Below are 20,460 nucleotides of genomic sequence, written 5' to 3' on the forward strand. Positions count from 1 at the left end.
TAGGGAGGAAGACAGGAATTTGATCAGGGGTCCACAGTGGAGATTGCCACTACATTTGCTCAGCAGGACTCCTGCTGAAAGAAAGAGCATTGATCTTTTAAAATATAGCCAGGTGCCAGTGGCTCACACCTGTAATCCTAGCTACTCATGAGGCTAAGATCTGAGGATCATGGTTCAAAGTCAGCCTGGGCATGAAAATCCATGAGACTCTTGTCTCCAGTCAACCACCAGAAAACCAGAAGTGCTGCTATGGCTCAAGCACTAGCCTTGAGTTGAAGAGCTCAGGGACAGCTCCTAGGCACAGAGTTCAAGTCCCACAATAACCCCCCACAATATATATATATATATATATATAAGTATATATATACTTACATGTAAAAGTATATATTTGTATAATTACACATAATATATATATACTGATATATAAGTATGTATATATACTTACAGCTATATAAAGATCAATAGATTACACACATCATGTATATGCATACACATAACATTTATACAAGTTATATAAACATCTATATACTTATTACATATTTACATAAAACATGGATATGTAATATGAATGTGTGTTCTATGAATATATGAACATGTTTGTACATAGAAAGCTTAAAGGGCCAAGTAAAAAACAGAGTCCTGTGGACAACCACTACAGATAATTTGTAGATTCACATCTTTAAGGTTGGATGTTTCACAATAGATGCACCGAAATGCCTCATCCTCTCCATCTGTTGCAAAAGTTATGATATTATATCAAATGCTTTCCTATAATTCATCCTTCTAGGACCTAGCTCCTTGATCTAACCAGTCTAGTCATTTTCTCAATAAAGAAAATCCTGAGGTCGCTTTGAGAGCCCAACACCAAGGCAGTGCTGCACAGTAGTGAGGGATGTAGACCTTGGAACCAAACCTCCTGAGTTTGAACTTCACCTTAGTTACAAATCAAGGAACTTCAGGCAAGTTATCAAGCCTCTCTATGCCTCTGAAACAAGCGCACTAAGAATGCAAATGTCATCATAGGCCATAGCAAGAAGCCGCTGACTTCTTACTTACAAAGGGCTGGGAAAAGAGGCAGGGCCTGGGGATGTGTTTGCCCTGACATGGGCAAGCTCTGACATGGCTGGTACATGAAGACCGTCAGCCAGGCTTCCCCTTTCCCGGGTTTTTCTAGAGGATCATGTTCAGCTCCAAACAAGAAGATCTGTGCTGGAGTCCACAAGTGGCTAAAGCGTCTTCTGAAGACCTTGCTCTCCCAGATGGCTTGCCTCCAAGAGGCAAATAGGAGGGGCTCATGGCACTTCTGGAGCTGCCACTCTGCAATTACGTTTGTAAACACCACACGTAGATCGATGGACATGCTTTGAAATTGGCTTCCTTTTGTTTTGATTTTTGTCTTGAGACAGAGTCTTGCTATAAAGCACAGGCTAGCCCAGAACTCACAGTCCTCCTCATTCTGTCTTCCTAGGGCTGGGATTCCAGGCATACATCCATGGGCTCATTTTCTATACATTCAAACTACCTAGGGAAACCTTTCGAGGTGAGATGTTCTGGTTCCGGTGGGCCTTGAATCCTCACTGACACCTTGACTTCTAATTTTTCCAGGATGAAAGAATCTAACTGCCTATTTTCTTCCTAAAAAAGCCAATTCTGACTTAAAAGCAAGAACAGATGGTTCAATATTGATACCTACTGCTGTATTTCTTCCTAAAACCAGAATGACACTACTTCATATCCATTCTCTTCACAGCACCATTTCTCCAGTGGCTGTGTGGATCCCTTTGTGTCCCTGCAGGTTCACTCCCAGGATCCTTAACCCAGGACAGCTCCACCTCAGCTTTCATCCACGGCCTCCTTGAGTGACAGAGCAGATTATCCTGGGAGGGGAGACAAAGCAGATTCCTTTCCCTTTTTATATATAAGGAAACCAAGACCCAGAGAGTCCAAAGTCCTATCCAAGGAGCAGGACTAAGCCTTTCCAGGCCCACGCCTGTATGATGAATGTAATGTCCCTTTCCCAATCATTCCCCTAAGCTATTAACTCTCTTTCGCTAAACACCCAGAATTGAGTCTTTTTTTTTTTTTGTAAAAATCCAATTTAGTCTTTCTACATCAACTTCTTTATCAGTGCTTGTGAGAAAACCAGTGTATTGCTCTGCTCAAAATCTCTTCTATCCAAATGCATTTGAAGAATGGCCCATCATTCTCGGCCCAGAGAAGAAGTAATCTGTGGCAGGCTGGAAAAGGGCTGGAACCTGGCAGGTCTCTAAAGCAAAGCCATTCATTGTCCCAGATGGGAAGCAAGAGCTCTATCCTTTCCAGATGGGCTGATTAATCAATAGAATCCAAAATGACAGTGGCCCAGTGGCCCCCGGCAGTTCTGCTATCTCCAAACCCAGGATACACCTGACCAGGGCGCAGAGGAGGGACCCTATCCTGTTCATATATCTTGCCACACACAAGACATGACAGGTGCTAAGAGACCAGCACAGTGGGTGGCTGTCCCCATGGAACATAGGGAGCCTCCTCTGCAGCCAGCCTGGTGGGAGAAGCAGGCCTGGGGAATCAGGTGCCAGCTCACACCACACGGCTGGCTAGGCTGCCAAGCTGGCTTCTTTCTGCTGCCCTTGTACCAGATACTCCAGCTCAGCCCACTGTTACTCTGCCTCCTTCATCAAGAAAAGCCATTAAGAGCATCGTAAGGCTGATTGCTTCCATTACGTCCACCTACAGACCTGGCTAAGAGTAAGCTTGAAAATCACTCCTGGGCTTTCTTCAACCCCTGAGTCATGTTTCCATTGTTAAAATTAGAATGGTCTCCTGGCAGACTTGCTCCCAAAGGTATGTGATGTCAACTAAGTTGAATCCTATTCCCATTCAACATTTTTAGGCATAGTAGTATGCCTCACTCCAGGTGGGTTTTGGAGGATGTACATCTTATCCTAGCTTCACCCAGTATGATGGGAAACCCACCTCCCCATTATGAATGGGGGGCGGGAAGTTTGGGTGACAACAGAGCTTGTCTAAAGCCACACCTAAGGAAGTACAAAGCCATGTTGAACCTTCCCCACCTTCTTTCCCCTGTGCCCCAGCCCCTGGAGGTGACCTGCCCAGCTCTGAGATAACTTGAGTGTATGGCCTCCACCTTCAGTTAACAGAAAGTATGTTTGTTGGCAGTAACTCTAAGCCAGGACGTCAAGGAGGCCCGGAGTGAGTAGCCATTGACTAAAATGACCTTCTGATTGGGTGGGCCATGAAGTGGTGGCTTCCCAGACCTCAGGGCTCTACGTGTACCAGGCCCTGAAGTCTGCCGTCATGCACAGCATCATCTGAGTAACCTCATATTAGCTCCTCAAAGCTCTGCTTCTGATCTATACTCAACAGTTCTTTCTTTCCATAGGACTCTTCACATCTTCTACCTGAAATCCTTCCAAGTCATCCTAGAGGTCATCCACTATGAGTGACTTTCTCTCCCACTCCCTCTCCCTCTCCCTCTCCCTCTCCCTCTCCCTCTCCCTCTCCCTCTCCCTCTCTCTCTCTCTCTCTCTCTCTCTCTCCCTCTCTCTCTCTCTACCTGTGGCCCTTACATATACCTCTCTCAAAATGGCCTTCCACACCTGCCTCCTCCACTTCATTCTCATTCATTATGGCAGCATCCAAGTCTGTCCTTGGAAGGAGAGGCCATGATTATCACCCCTCTGCATGGGCAAGAATACAGGGCAGAGGAAGTGTAGCTGCTGCTTGCCGGAAACAAGCAGACTAGTAGAAGTCTTTACTATGGTCACTTTCCCGCCTTGTCCTGTGATCTCCCCAAGGGTGGGAGTCATATCCAGGTCACGTTGGTGCGATCAGAGCACATGAAGCATGTGCTTTGAGTTTGTTTCCCTGCCTGGAGCTCAATATCACTTCTCTGAGTGTCCAGCTGTCAGTGTCCTGCAACATGGACATTAGTCCACACAACTTTCTAAGCACCCGTACCCACCACCTTTCCCAGTCTTTCCTAAGGTGTTCAGGCAAATGAAGTAGGAAGTATTTTCTCATCCATGATGCTGGCACATTTCTGCCCATCCACCATCTACAGCCATTCTACCATCTCCAAAGCCTGGCCAATGGACCTTGAGAACAGTCCAGTAGTATGGACTACTCAAAGGGGCTCTGGTGGGCTAGGTGTTACCAAGAGGAAGCCTAGACTACCCTGCCCTTCTTCCTTGAATCCAATAAGAGAGGAGGACATGGACTCCAGGTATAACCATCAGTGGGGACACTGGGCTCAGGGTCAGAAAGATAATTTTTCTGCTCACCTTGAGTTTGTCATGCTGAGCTTCAGTTTCCCTAGCTAATGCAAGCATCCAGCCCTGTGGCTTAATGGATGAAGCAACGATGGAACAAAATCTGTGCAAAGCTGAAGTTCCTAATGCTTTTAAGTGCATCATTCCATGACAAGCAAACAGCCCTGTCCCTTGACTGGTCATCAAAGAGATGGGCAGGGGAATCTAGGAGGATTTCTCTTGGCAACACCTGGCCCACTGAGGTCCCTTTGAGTGGTCCATACTGATGGACTGGGGAGTTTTCCTCACTTACACACCTAAAGGTATCCTCTAAAGCTAGGCCCAGGGCCCACTCTGGTTCAGTAGAACTCATTGCTATGGTAGCAATATAGGCCTGGGTACCACTTCCAGTCAAGATGAGGTCCTGTCTCCTGAAAAGGCCAATCTTTGAACACAGGCTTCCTTCTCCAAGGTGCTTCACTTGGGGATGGGCTGGAGTCCAAACAGAAACAGAAGGCTTTGACTATCTGCACTGAGCACTTGTACTAATACACACAGCCACCATTCCTAGGGTACCATCTTGCCAGGTGGGATCTGAGGCTCCAGCCACAGCCACCATCCCCTCATCAATCTTGCTATCCCACTCATACCCTGGGCACACTGCAATCTATGGTGTTATACAAGGCTGCATCACACTGTAGACATACTCTAAGGACTTCACACACCTGTCCCTCCCTGAGGAGTCCAGGCATGGTGTGTCCTGTTCCTCCTCCAGCCTCAGAAGGCCTTCTGGAATGTCATGAGAGTATAGAGGCAGACCAGAGCCTCGGCCTTGTTCCAGTGACACCCTCCTTCCAGGACCTAGCTTTGCATTTGTGCCATAATATGGCACAAACTGGAGCCTTCCTACTGTTCTCAGAGATCCTTCTGCAACTTCCCACTCCATCTCACCCCCAAACATCTGTGTGGCCCATCCCAGCTTAGTAGCTCACCCCCTAGTCTCCGCTAAGCACTCAACTAAGTGTCAGATCCATCCACTGTATCTCATTTAGTCCTCCAAACAAGTTAGGTTGCCTGTTGTCAGACCTTTCTCTGGTAGATGGAGAAGCTGGAGGCCATAGTATACGGAAGACTAAGCATCACTTTCAGGCCTCTAGCTCAGAACCAGGCTCTTGCCACTACACCTTGCTGGATTTGAAGGCACATCTTACAGCACCAGTATAGGACCCTAAGCACAGAAGAGGCTCAGAGGGACAAGTCACTTTGCCTCCCATACAGCAGAGCCACGAGGTTAGAGTTGAAGCCTCAAGGACAAAACCAAGCTGATGACCTAAAAACACAGGGTCCATAAGAGGGCAACCCTTTATCTTCTGAGCTGGCACATGCTAGCCTAAAAACCTTTCAAACCAGGCCTGTCATCTCTATATTCCCTGGTCCCAAACTTGGAGGTCTCCACCAAATACTTCATATCAGCTCAGGGGTCACAGGTCTTTCTGGAACAAACAAACAGTAAAACAGAAACTTTGGATTCACCCAACTATCCCCTCCTGGACTGTCATGAACTGACCAAGCCTGCATAGTTTCCTAGCTGCTATACCAGGCTCTGCCCCAGTTACCAAACGCAGCAGTATATGCCCATCCCATGACTGAGGGCTGGATCTCGACAAGTGCCAACCTGGGCTGAACTGCTGCTACAGCAGACAGCCTCACTAAATCTCATGCCACCCCATGCCTGCTCCTGTTCTCAAATCTGGCTATGGATCAGCATGGGCCAGATGACTGCCAAAGGTGACTGTTGCCTGCTAAAGACATCTGGCAGGTGACAGGAGGATGTATCATCTGTCTCCTGCTCTAGATGTTTCTGTATGGCAGCCTGCTAGGGCCTTCAGACCTCAGACCCTTGTGCCACAGCTTCCAAGGTGTTAAAAATCTAATACTGTGCCCTTCTTTATTGAGAGGCTAAGTGAATCGCTCACGTGATGGGGCCTCTCCATGCCTTTATGAAGATGTTATTGGAAATATCCAGTGACCCTGAGAGAACAACCCAGAATTAATTACTCTTTGTGTATAGTTTCAGGGATATCTTATATCTGTACTCCTTCACAGCTTTTTAAGCCCTTTTACATTCATCAATCTCTTTCTCCCTGCCTCCTTTCCCTCCTCCTTTTCTCTCTCTCCCTCTGAGCAAGCTCTACAAGAATTCAATGAAGAAGTAGGGAAGGCCTTATTACTCCTCTTGTATGGATGACAATACTAAGGTGCACAGGAGTCCAAGTGTAGGTCAAGGTCATCCACTAGAGTGTCTTGCCCAGAGCTCTGTCTACTGAATTGCCTGCCTTTAACTACAAAAGATTCATCCCTAAATCCTAAAAGGAAGTCATCCTTCTCACCCAGGGTGCCAGAACATTCTTACACCTTCAAACCCAGGGCTCAATTAGAGCACTCCATTCCTCACAGATGCCCATCACATCTTCCCAGGAGGTTCAGTTGTGATTTTTATACCAAAGTGTTGTTTTTTTACAGTGTGTTTTCAGTGCTACTCATGCTAAACAAGTTTGTTGGTGCCCAGGCAGAAACCTTCCTTCACACACATGTGTCCCTGAGCACCTGCAGGCTCCGTGCTGGGTGCTGGCATCCAGCAGGTGTAAACCACATGACTCACTTGTCCTTATGGGCTGGGCCAGCTCACAGCCAGGTGAGGTTGCTGACAATAAGCAGCAGTGACAGAAGAGAGCTGGAAAGACTTCACTAGTGATAAAAAGCCCAGCCCAAGGGCTCACTACTGAACTCTCAGGACACTTGAAGTCTTCCCAGAAATGGATGGGGCTTAATCACAATCCTTAACCTAGAAAAACCATTTGATGAAGCTCAAACATGGATCACTGGGCCTCAAACTATAATCCTCACTGAAATGAGAACCGATTCCTGTGTTTTCTTCATATGCATAAAGTGGTGATTCTAAAATTTAGTAGGTGCCTAGTCCATCGATGCTTCACATAACATTCCCTGCCACCCTCACAATAATTCTCAGAGAAAGAGTTTAGTCCTCCTTCACAGATGAGGAAACAGGCTTCAACACCATGCAGTACACACATGCATATGTTGACTAATGCCAAAGGTCTTGGCACACTGCCCAGATCTCTCCCCACAGCCCACAAAGAAGCAAACCATTACAAACACTTAGGAAACTTTCGGTTTTCACTGTAATATTAACTGAGCACCTGTTCTGTGCTAAAAGTAGAACTGAACTGGACACCACAAGGAGCTAAAACCCACCAGTCCTTTCCCTTGCAGAGTTCACAATCTCTTGGAGGAACAAGGAGAGTCCAACATGGATTAAACATCCCAATAGATGTCGAATTGTAAGTGTGACAAGTAGTGGAAAAGTTCATAATTCTTACAGAAAAACATGATATGGGATCTTTCCCATGGAGAGAGGACAGAGAAAGTACACTTGAGCTAGCATCAAAGGATGGAGAAAGTTGGTGAAGAGCCAAGTGCCAGTGTCTAATGCCTGTAATCCTAGCTGCTCAGGGGGGCTGAGATCTGGGGATCGCAGTTCAAAGTCAGCCTAGACAGAAAAATCCTTGTAAGACTCTTATCTCCAGTTAGCCACAGAACACAAGGAATGGAATGTCCACCAAGACTTTAACTACTGGTCTGTTGGGTAGCCTTTGTGATTAAATTTTTAAAAAAAGAGGGCCAGGAGTTTGGCCTAGTGGTAGAGTGCTTGCCTAGCATGCACGAAGACCTGGGTTCGATTCTTCGGTACCAAATACATAGCAAAAAGCCAGAAGTGGTACTGAGGCTCAAGTGGTAGAGCTCTAGTCTTGGTCCAAGGACAGTGCTCAGGCCCTGAGCTCAAGCCCAGGACTGGCAAAAAAATAAAAAATGACATGAAAGAATCATGTGCAACACTTGACCTGGGCCTGACAAAGGGAAAGTGCCAGCCCAAGGAGAGTCGGCCTTGCTAAATTCCCGTTCCCTTCATCGACTCACTTGTAACTCAGTCATCCTGTGTCCCTTGCTTAGGACAATGACATATACAGACTTCCCAATATTTCTACAATTCCCAGAGACCTACAGGGAGGGTCTGTTTGACCCCTGTGGATATTGAAGTACCAGCTGAATCAGTTGTCCCTCTCATCAAAGACAGGGAACTCTGAGCTGGGCCAATGGCAGCATTATTGTGGGCTCTGGTTGGATGCCCCAGAGTAAGCAGCCAGGTCCCTGTCTGCCAGTTAAATCCCTGCCACAATTCTAGGCATTCTCAGAAACGCATCCCTGAATGGGTAGTTCTCGAAACAAAGCGATTTGGATAATACAGTGATGATTATTATAAGTATGGCTGTTGCTTTCAAAAATCTGTTGCCTCTGAGCAAAGTCAAGTGGATCATGAACAGAGTGTGAAAATATCATTTTCTCTGTGCCCTCTCCTGACCCCTCACCACGAGAGCAGCAATAATGCCTCACTCCATAAAGTCCTTCCTGGGCTAGATTCTCTCAGAACATTGACTGATGAGGTGCTTGCCAAGTGGCAGGAGAAGGGGTCAGCTTCCACCAGCCACTGTGGGCACTGATGAAGACAGATGAGTCCGTTTACTCTGTACCATGGATGTGCCACTAATTTTCTAGATGACAATGACACTTCATCCTTCCAGCAGCACAGGGTAAGCAGGGAGTCCAGGAAAGTGGAAAATTGGCAAAAGATTCTCCCTCCTCTCCCCCAGTCAGTCCAGAAAGGCCTCCTATGCAGGAAAAGAGCTTCAGACTCAAATCCCAGCTCCTAACCCATTTACCCTTACTTTACTAGTGACTCTAACAAATGTGGTTATCTGATCTGGGGTCCACACTTGTTCTGTCACCCTCAGGGGGTATGGAGGGGGGAACAGGGAGACAGTGCTTACCAGGAAGCTGAGCTCCCCTAGTTCCTGAGTCCATACAGACCACGGAAGAGTTGAAGAATAACTTCATTTCTGCTTCCAGTCCTGGAGCAGAAACCTGGAAGAAGTCTTTCTACTTCAGGGGTGCCAGGGGACCTCTTTAGTCACACTGCCTACACCTGCCACTAGACTACCTGACTCAGAGAGCTTGGCTTCATTCCTATACTGGGACCAGAGACCAGTCTCACCCCTCAAGCTCTCATGGCCTCTGGAAATGGGAATAGATAAAGGACCCGGGCTCCTAAGATACCTATTAGCACAATGCTCCAATAAATTGACCTCCTCAAGCCTTGCATGCTCTGGAGAGTGTTTCTTCTCTGGGTTTCTGCTATTCCTCAGAGGATACTAAGCCTATTTATGAGGAAAGAGAAATCTAATATCAGCTTTGCACATAACCATCTATTAGAAGATCCAACCAGGAGTTGATGGCTCGTGCCTGTAATCCTAGCTACTCCAGAGGCTGAGATCAGATGATTGTGGTTCAAAGCCTGACTTAGCAAGAAAGTCTGTGACACTCTTGATCTCCAGTAAACCACCTAAAAGCCAGAATTGGAGCTGTGGCTCAGGTGGTTGAGCACTAGCCTTGAGCAAAATTACTAAGGGACAGACAACACCCAGAACCTGACACATACACTAAAAAAAAAAAAAGCCAGGCACTGATGGCTCACACCTATAAATCTAGCAACTCAGAAGGCTGAGATCTGAAGATCACAGTTCAAAGCCAGTCTGAGCAGGAAAGTCCATAAGACTCTTATATCCAATTAATCACCTGAAAATCAAAAGTGTAGTTGTGGCTCAAGTGGTAAAGTACTAGTCATGAGCACATAAAGCTCAGGGACAGCTCCAAACCCTGAATTCAAGCTTTATAACCAACAGAAAAAAAAAAGAGAAAAAAAGGACAGGAAGGGAGGGAGGGATGGAGGAAGGGAGGAAGAAAAGAAGGAAGAAAAGAAGGAAGGAAGGAAGGAAGGAAGGAAGGAAGGAAGGAAGGAAGGAAGGAAGGAAGATCTAGCAAGTACCCTTTCCTCTTTCACACCTCTACAGTATCAAACAAGAACCTCAAAGGATGAATAAAGAGCTGACTGCAAATTCACGCCACGTGACTTGGCACACAAAGCAATTCTTCCATTTGTAACAACTATACCCATTAGTTCAATCCTCTTACAATTGGAGAGCTGGAGTCCAGGCTTTTATATCTGTTTGCCTGATAAGTATTGATGGAGCTCCTGCTCTGTGCCTAGCCCTAATAGACACACCCATGCCTAAGCTCCTCCATCTGATCTGCAGTTCACAGAGAATGTTGAAGACTTCCTCACATTCTTGGCAACAACCTACACCATGATTTTTAGCAGGGTTTCTGCATTTCTGCATGACTCTCACACATATTCAGCCTGGCACACCTGTTCCTCTCTTAGACAACCAGGTACAGAGAAGAAGGTGCCTCACCAGCCTAGTTGGTTGTTGCATAACCACAGAGGAGGAGAAGAAAACAAAATAGCAGATGTAATGCAGCTGCTCATTGGGCAAACCATGCCAGTGCATTTTCACACCTTCCCAGAACCAAAATAAATAACAAAAAAAATGTATGGCATAAGAATTCCCTTACATCTCTCTCCTAGACAACATGGAGAATAGCCAAGTAGGTGCCTCAGAGGGGAAGGCCTTTCCAGCCTGCCTTCACTGACTCTGTCCTGGTTGAGTCCTACCATATGACATGTGTCTATCTGTCTTTACTACTTGGTGAACAAGGAGCTCCTCAAAGGCCAGGCCTCTCATCCTCTGGATTCCTAAACCTCACACAGGGGCTGGTAGAAGCTCTGTCCATTGGTGTGTGTGTGACCTCAGGGCACTGCAGCAGAATAGGCAGTGTCCAGGGCAGCAAGCTAGGTGCGGGGCTCCACTGTCTTTTTTAAAGAGAGAACAAGAGGAGGTATAGTTAGCTGGGATGGCTTTCTGCTTGAGACATCTTCCCCTGGACAGATTATAGAGCTGCTCTCAGATCTAACAGGAGACCCCTTCCACAGACAGGCTTTGCTGCAGAACTCCTAGCCAGTCCGGACAAGACTTGAAAGAGATGACCCTCAGTCTGAAATCCCTCCAGCCCAACTCTACTATCCCCATCCCCTCCATTCACAGGTATCAGAAGGTCAACATGGCCTGGTGAGTTCCCTCTCTAGTCCTTCAGCTTTCACAAACATCATCCTTAAGCTTTCTGACATCTGGCAATCTTGCCATTTTCTTCCTAAAAGACCAAAGCCACAAGTGTCCATAACATCACCTCTTCCTCTTTTTTCTGTCCCCTTGGAAGCTAGGTGACTATTTGTAGTGGATGAAATAAAAGCAAAGACGTCATGTACCTCTTCCAAGTAAAGTGGCTAAATCCCAGTGTGCCTTCCCATGTAATCCTCCCTAACCACACAAAAGCAGATTCCTGTGCCCCTATGTTACCATTTGGAGAGCCACCCAGGAAGGTCTCAGATATACACATGACTTTGTATAAGCCAATACGATTCTCATACATTAGGCCACAGAGATGGAAAGATGTTTGTTAAAGCAGCATAGCTGGGTCAACCCTAGCCACAAGCCTCTATCCTGTATACCCACTTAAAACCTCTGTCTGCACCACCATCTCAGACTTCCAGCTTGCTGATTTTCCCTGCCAACATCTCAGGTCTCTAAACAGAAGCCAATATTTTATGGCTGTGCCCATAAGGAAGTAAGGAAGGCCAAACAAAGAACCCATTAAAAACAAAGCCCCCCAAAAATCTAGCTCAATACTCGTACTAAACAGGCTCTTGATGAGTTAGTTTGACTCACTCTCCTCTCTCATCTCCTTTTCAACGGTATTTAGGGATACGGTACCTTTCCAGCTGAGGAAACAGTGGGAGCTAGAATGGTCAAGGCATTGCCTTTATTGGAGAAACTCAGGAGTTGGTGTTGGTGAGAACTGAAGAAGACACCAACAACTTGGTAGTCAATTTCATTCTGCCATAAGGAAGATTAAGATACCAAGGAGGTGATCCAGGCAAACCATCCAATGAGATGCTAAACCATAAAAAGTACAGGAATTCCCTAGGCTTCCCTTTAGCAAGCGCTCATGCCTGCCCGCCACATGCCAGCCCACCAGTAAGACTGACCCTACCATCAAGAAGCTAAAGCCTTTCAAGGGAGAAGAAATTGGTGTGGCTGTAACGGAAGACAACTAGCTGGAGAGCCTAGGTGGGAGACACACAAAGACCCCAGTGTTGACATCCTCTGTCCCTAGTAGCCTTCTCTGCCATACAACGTCAAACATAAGATGATTGATAACACTGCCTTATGTCGACATTATGTTCAGAGCTTTCCATTCATCCTACCTCCTGCTTGTGCCAAAGTAAGCCTCACATTGCATAAAAATAACAATGGTAAATACAATGTACTCAGAAACTGATATGTTGGATTGAGATTCCCTTGTACTACACTACTTAAAGATAATAAAATAAAGCACAACAATGGTTACAAACGTGGCAAATATTTTCCAACACTCACTGCATGCCAAGCACTGATAAGGCCATTAATCTACTAGTCCTAACTTATAGATGCTTATAGATGGAAAAATGAGCAAATTGATGTGCCCCAAGGGTCACCAAACAGACAAAATAGCACTGATCGGGAAACCCTGACCCTGGGTTCATCCCTCAGGGACAAGGTGAGCTCATGCTGAGGCCTGGAGGTGCTGCAAGATCAGAGGAAGGTCACCAGGCATCTTGTTCTATGATGGTGCTGCTTCTCCCAGCCTTGTCACTGCCTGATGGAGCAACTGGGTCTCAGTCCCATTCAGGCCCTGATTATCTTTTCCTACAGCTACATAGTACAACGGCCTCTTAGCTTCTCTGTCTCCAGGCTCTACCTTCTGGTCTGCCTCCATCCCATCACACTCCAAGGCTTTCATAGCTCAATCTTCTCGACACATATTCAGAACCACTCACCTTCAGCCTTAGGCTAGACAATCCCTGCACTCAGGTAAAATGTACATCAAACACACTGCACACTTCGCAGCCTCCACCCTTCAATCTTGAGAAAATGCTTCCCAGGGGGAATTATCAGGGTTCAGTCCCCATGGAATCTTGCCTTTCTGTGTCAACATTGTCTTTACCCTTCCAGACCCATCTTGACTTCCCTCCCCCCAGGAGTCTCTGTCTAATATCCTGGTACCTCTCTTCTCTTTCTCCAGACTACCATTTCCCAAAAACCTACTATTGTCAACATGACCACCACCACCCCCCACCCCGACCCAGGCATTCACATCTCCTTGCTGACATCATCCGTTTCCACTCTGTATTCATGTGGTTGAGTGTGGCTGACCTCACTCCCTGTACCCTCACAACAGCTGGAACACAGATGCTGACACATGTCCTTATCCTGGCCCATCAGTGTCTTGTGAGTGGTGGTGATTGCCTGGGAATGAGCACGTGACCCCCATCAAGCCAATGAGATCTAAGTCTTGACAGTTGGGAAAGAACCTGTCCCCACTGGAGTTTCTAAGCTAGGAGTATATAAACCTTTAACTGTGGGAGGCCATCTGTGCCACCACACGTGGACAGCTTGCTCCATAGGGAAGCTGACAAGAAATCAGAGCCAAGATGCAGGGAGGGAGATATTTTTAAAGATCTTATTTGAGTCTCTGCATTGAGCCATGCTCAAATACAGCACGTTCCAGGCTTGTTCAGGGATATGAACCTGTGTAACCTGGATTTCTGCTACAAGAGTTCTGAGCAGTATATTTCCAAAAGGCCAGGTAGCATGCTTAGTGGTACAGCTATAGCCACAAAGATGTGAGTCTGATCCTAAAAGATAGAGCTCATACTCTATCTTTTTATTTTTAATAACAGCTGTGTTGATATAATTCATACACTCTTCTAGGATGTATGAATCCATGGTTTTTTTAGTACATTCACAGAATTATGCAACCATCTCCACTCTCCTTTTCTATCCTGAACTGAAAATGATGAGTACATCCTTGCCCTGGTTTTTATTCACTGATTGTCTCTCTCAAGCCAGGGTGGTGGTTTATAACTTTCTGCGTCATAGTAGCTTTTGCAGGTGCACAGCAAACACCTGCAGAGCTGTGCTCAGTCCCCCAAAGAAACTCAGCCTCAGTCTCCAGTAGTCTGGATCCCTTTTAAAGCACAATGGATAAGAGAACAGGCATTTGGCCATGGTGTTGAAGAAATGGGCATGTGCATCAGTCGCTGGGTTTGCTTGAGGTTTTCTAAGGTAGAGACTCATATCAGGATGGTCTTTCTGAGAGCTGAACACCTAGACTGTACTCCTTTGGCATCCTGAACCTTTAGCCTGTCACAGAATATTCTAAAAGAAAAACAAGTGGAATATAAATCCAACAGCTTAGAAATGACTAAACATGTACAAACCTCACAGCAGAATAGTGTACAGCTACTAAATATCTTATTTATTTTTTTAATTTTTTATTGTCAAGGTAATATATAGAGGGGTTACAGTTACATTCGCCTGGTAGTAGGTACATTCGCCTGGTAGTAGGAACATTACTTCTTTCACATTGATACCCCTTCTCATGTTTTTGTCCCCATTTTCCTCTCTTCTTTGCACAAAAGGAGTTGAAAGCCAGATGCGGTGGCTCACACCTGTAATCCTAGCTACTCAGGAGGCTGAGATCTGAGGATTACAGTTCAAAGCCAGCCCAGGCTTCTCTCCAATTAACCACCAGAAAACTGGAAGTGGTGCTTACAAGGGATAAGGCAATGACCTTGAGCTGAAATGCTCAAGGACAGTGCCCAGGCCCATAGTTCAAGTCCCATGACCAACAACAACAACAGAAAAAGAACTGAGAATATAATACCCATGACATAATGTTAACTCAATGAAACAAAGTATTAAAATGTGCTTGGCATAAAAATTGTATTCATGATATAGTAAACACCAGCAACTGTAGGGAAATTATCCTAATTACTAGATGAAATTATTTTTGCATAGGTAGATTATGGAAAATTATTTTCCTCAGGCTTTTCTATAATTGTCAATTTTACTAAAATTAACAATCAAATCAGACCCCAACATTATTTTTTTTTGCCAGTCCTGGGCCTTGAACTCAGGGCTTGGGCACTGTCCTTGGGCTTTTTTCTCAAGGTTAGAGCTCTACCACTTGAGCCACAGCACCATTTCTAGGCTTTTTTTTCTATGTATGTGGTACCGAGGAATTGGACCCGGGTCCTTGTGCATGCTAGGCAAGCACTCTACCATTAGGCTGAACTCCCTGCTCAACCAACATCATTTTTAAACTCATTCCTTGGTTGTTATTATTATTATTTTTTGCTCGGTCCTGGGGTTTGAACTCTGGGTTTGGGCACTGTGTCTGAGCTCTTCAGTTCAAGGCTACCAACTTAGCCTTGAGTCACAGCACCACTTCTGGTTTTTAGAGGTTAATTGGAGATAAGAGTTTCATGCATGGTCTTTAGTGCCTGGGCTGGCTTTGAACCACAATCCCCAGATCTCAGCCTCCTGAGTAGCTAGGATTTCAGGCGTGAGCCACCGTGTCCGGCTTATTATTTTATATTACTACCAAAGAATGTGAAACAGCCACATTTCTGAAACTTCTACAAAACTTTCATTTTTTTTAAGAAATCATCCTCCAGATGCTTTTAAGGCAAACACATAAGTAGTGTAATCCACCAAGTTCACATTTTTACCTGGACGATGGAAAGCTTAGAGTAAAAAAAGTTAATACAAAGCTGGGCACTGATAGCTCACAGCTATAATCCTAGCTACTCAGGATGCTGAGATCTAAGGATGCTGGTTCAAAGTCAAACTGGGCAAAAAAAATCTCTGAGAATTTTACCTCCAATTAACCACTCAGAAACTGGAAGTGGTGCTGTGGTCCAAGTGCTACAGAGCTAGCCTTGAGCACAAAGAGGCTCAGGGACAGCATCTAGACCCTAAGTTCAAGCCTCAAAACTGACAAGAAAAAAAGAAAGAAAATATATCAAATAAAAGAACTGGTCAGACCCTGGTGGTTCACACCTATAATCCTAGAAACTTAGGAGGCTGATAACTGAGGATCGTGGTTCAAAGCCAGCCTGGGTATGAAAATCCATGAGACTCTTACCTCCAATAAACTATTCAGAAAAAAAGCCAGAAGTGGCCCTGGGTCTCAAGTGGCAGAACAATAACCTTAGGCACAAAGAAACTCAGGAGTAGTGCCCAGGCCTGGAGTACAAGCCCCAGGACCAGAAGAAAAAAAATTATTTTTGTTTTGATATGCTGAGTCCCGTACCTTTATAGAGTTTCTGATGCTTTCTTTTATAATGTCAGTGTCTGGCTGTGTTTTCAATATATGCAAATCCTCCTTGGAATACATAGACAAGTATTTGCGGAAGTGATTTGTGTGACACCAAGAAAGCAGAGGTTCTGACAGATGGGTGATCAATCGCTATACTTCATTTTTATGAGCATGTGGCATTGAGTTCTTTGAAAGTTTGGTTGGGTTTCTGCTTATCATAAAGGGTTCAACCTAGATAAACACATATGGGAGGCCCCTTTATTGACACAGGCTGTCCCCACAGACCAGATGACCCAGTCCTTACTAAACCTCCATCTTCATGCAGGCTGTGCATACCCATTCCCACTGGCCACTGAAGCTACTGAATAACAACAAACAGCAACAAAGCCAGCAAAAATCTGCTCATCACATCCATCCTGCATTCAGGTCCTTAAACAATAAGTGACATGGCTGGCAAGTGATTAGACAGAGCACACGATCCACAAACCCAGCCCTTCTCAATAAGCCAGAACAAACCCACACATACTCCAACAAGCCACAAACACCCTTCAGGTGGCCCTGAATTTCACTGCAAATTACTCAGACTGATCCTCCGGCCAGAACAGAAACACAACATATCTACTTTAAAGACAAGGTCACTTGAAAAATAGTAAGTAATTATATCACCCGGGCACTCTCCCAAATGTGATACTTCATGGCAAGAGATAATATGTTTGATTGTCATCCAGAATTCCCTTTTCCGGGGATAACTTCCCTGACTCTCCAGGAGATTCCAAAAACAAAGTAAAAGAGAGAAGCACTCTTCTTCTTTTGGTTGTGACCATATTTTATCCCATCTAAAGCCACAGGGGTCTTACTGGTGAATCCACAGGAAGGTGGCAAAGTAGAATCATTTATCAAGCGCTTATAGCTCGTCAGACCGAGCACCAGAGACTGAGCCTGCCTGCTCAAGGCATCATGCTGTAAGCCTCCCACCGCCACCCTGCAGGGTTTATAACAAACAGCTCCACAGTTCAGACCTGCTGTATCTAGGCTTCAGAGATTAGATACCCAGCTCAAGGTCACCTGGGGGGAAAGGGAACCATGTTGGGGTGTTAAACTCTGACCAACCTCCCACAAACACCTGGGTCAGGCTCTTTCAAATAGCCAGAGACCTTAGCTGTTTGCCTGATGCTGAAACTCTCCTGTCCTCTTATTTACCACTGTTTCTTAAATATTCCCACAGAGGGGCCTCTAACTGCCTCATCCTCTTGACTTTAGGTCCTCTCACTTAGAAAGTCATCAAAGACACACTTGAAGAAATAAAAGGTAAAACCTTCAACTCACACCCTGCAACCAAGTCCCCTCCACTCTGCTACCCACAAACAGGGTGAAGAGAGAAGCCCCGGGAAGGGCAAGAATCGATGGTGGAAACATTTTGCAGCTGATGTTATTTAGTGGCGATGCCAGCAGGGCTGCCCTGTCTTTCAAATGTGTTGCCCCCCCCCCCAAAACCGGCTCTCCCTTCCAGAAGATTAAGTATGGAAGCAACAACAGAGAAAAGGCGCCAGGAGGCCATGCCTCGGTGTCATTGTGTGGCTCTCCGCGTACGTGTGCCAGACAAGTGCCCCCAGAGCACTTGAAAGGCTCGGGGCAGAGACGACGGCGACAGGAATGGCATTCGGAAATGATTTCACAGCCAGTTAGCCCTGTACAGCCACCCAGCGGGCATCCTCCCGGGGCAGAAGCCGTCTCTCCCCACCACGCCGCCTGCAGCAGCCTTCCCGCACCACCGCCAACTGCCACCGTTTCCTTCACCTTTTATTTACAGCAGAGCAGACTGGTTCATCAGTGAAGCGGGGGAGGCAGGGAATAAAAATACAACCCCGATTCTGTTCTTTCCCGGAGAACACAAAAAAGAAGGGGGAGTGGGTCTGAGGAGGAGGCGAAGCCCAGGTTGCACTACCAAGCTCGGCGCGATCCTCCCCACCCCCACCCCCACTCCTCCGAGAGAACTCCGCACCTGGGCACCCGGGGAGCCCGGGAAACCGGAGTCAAGCCCAGCGCCTGGGCTGAGCTTGGCGCAAGGGAAGAGGCGCCAACAGAGCGCACGGCACGGGAAATCACTGCCCCCTTCAGGCCGCCTCTCAGACGTGGTGGACTGGCTCAGGGGCTCCCGCAATCCGGAAAAACTCGCGAACCCGACCTTGCGCGGCCGGCGATGGCCCCTCCGAGGCCTCCTCCACGCGCCCCAGCTCCACAGCGGGCAGAGTTGGTCCGTGCCGAGGCTTCAGGAGGGGACCTGGGGATGGAAAGCTCTAGGTTCTGGGACTCGACTCCGAGAAGGAGGCCGGGAGGGAAGCCCTCGGCTGCGCTGCAAGTCCGTGCCCCGGGCAAGAGGACGCTTCAAGTCTGCACTTGGATTAAGTGCGCGCCCTCCAAGCCACCCGCCAACCGTGGTGGTGCGGCCCCGTACACCAACCCGCTTCTCAGCCCAGACCTTCCAGGGCACTCCGAGCAACGGACCCGGGGACGAAGGGGTCCCCCTCATGTGGCCACTGGGGCTCCGGAGCATGCCGAGAGCGGCGCGGCCGGCCCCTCGCCCCCGGCGCGCACCGCACGCCCAGCGCGGACGGGCGCTCCGGCCCCTCGGGTCCCGGAGCCGTCGGGGCCCAGTGGGTCTGGGCTTTCCGGGGGAGCGGTGACAGGCCCGCAGCCCCGGCCGTTTTCAGCCCGCCCGGCTTACAGTCCGTGCGCCTGGTCCTCCCGCCGGGCATCTCACAGCCCCTTGAGCGGCACCTGGGCAGGGGCATCCACTGCAGCAGGCCCTTGGGGTCCAGCTTTTCCGCTGGTAAAACGAGACCCTAAGCGGCTTCTGTGTACACACACACACACACACACACACACACACACACACACACACGCCCTGTGAAACATGATGCTCCCCAAATCTGGGTACCCGCTATGCCAGCCAAACCCAGCAGGACCCTAGGGTGAGCACTGAGTACCAGCCCCGCGGTGCCCTGGGCCGGCACAGGCGGGTTCATCGCGGCTCCGGCCAACACTTCCCCTCTCCCCACCGCCCCCGGAGCCCCGACGGCAGCGGTCGCCGGACGCTCCCTCACCTCGGTGTCGTAGAGCCGCAGGTCGAGGAAGTAGGGGCGCAGGAGCGACTCGTTGCGGATCTGTTCGATGGCCAGTTCCACGGCGGGAAGCACGCCGCGCCCGATGCTGCCCTTGGCCACCTCCTTGGTGAGCGGCATGAGGCCCATGATGGAGAGCGGGGGGCTGCTGGGCGGCGGCCGGGGGGCCCCCCGCGCCCAGCCCCAGGCCCCGGGCGCCAGCGGCAGCAGCAGCGGCAGCAGCAGGAGCAGCAGTAGGCGCGCGGGCGGCGGCGGCGGCGGCGGCGGCAGCGGCGGCGGCGGCGGCGGCGGCCCGAGCTGCCCGGAGCTCCGCGGGGAAGCCATGCCGCGCCGCGGGCTGCGGGCGCCGGCTCACTCGGCCCGCATGGCCAGGCCCGGCCCGCCGCCCGGCGCCAAGCTCTCCCGGCGGCGCCCGCGCAATGGCGCCGGCTCGGGCCCCGGCTCCGGCTTCGGGCTCGAGCTCCTGCTGGCTCAGAACGGCCGCGGCGGTGGCTGCGGCGGCGCCCGTGACGGATCAATCACGCCGGGAAGGGGTGGGAGCGAGCGCGCCGAGTGCAAGAGGCGGGGAACGAGCGAGCGAGAGGGCGAGCGAGCGCCGAAAGGGGGGCCGGCGTCTCGGCGCTCTCCTCTCTCCGGCGCGGCCGCCCCGCACCGGGCCGCCTCCGCCCGCCCCCGTGCGCGCGCTCCGAGCCGCTCTCCCGCCCGGAGCTGCTAGGCGGCAGCCCCTGGAGCCCGGCCGGGGGAGGGCGGGCGGCAGGAAACGCGGGAGGCGAAGGCGAGGCTGCTCGGTGCGCGCCGGGGGAGGGGGCGGCGCTGGTGCCGCGGCGGCCTCG

At 48.6% G+C, this 20,460-nt stretch overlaps 1 protein-coding gene across 1 annotated transcript in view; it reads right to left on the minus strand.

Annotated features, from left to right (window-relative positions):
- Positions 1-19,966, minus strand: part of Gabbr2 (gamma-aminobutyric acid type B receptor subunit 2) — a 327,777-nt gene extending 307,811 nt beyond the window's left edge. Inside the window, exon 1 of the mRNA XM_090330311.1 lies at positions 19,610-19,966. Coding sequence (XP_090186437.1) covers positions 19,610-19,951 — 342 coding nt within the window. The 5' untranslated portion in view covers positions 19,952-19,966. The remainder of the gene's footprint in view (positions 1-19,609) is intronic.
- Between the last annotated feature and the right edge of the window lie 494 nt (positions 19,967-20,460).

This window comes from Megascapheus bottae, chromosome 3 (genome assembly GCF_031878675.1).
Source record: "Megascapheus bottae isolate mThoBot1 chromosome 3, mThoBot2.hap1, whole genome shotgun sequence".
NCBI lineage: Eukaryota > Metazoa > Chordata > Mammalia > Rodentia > Geomyidae > Megascapheus > Megascapheus bottae.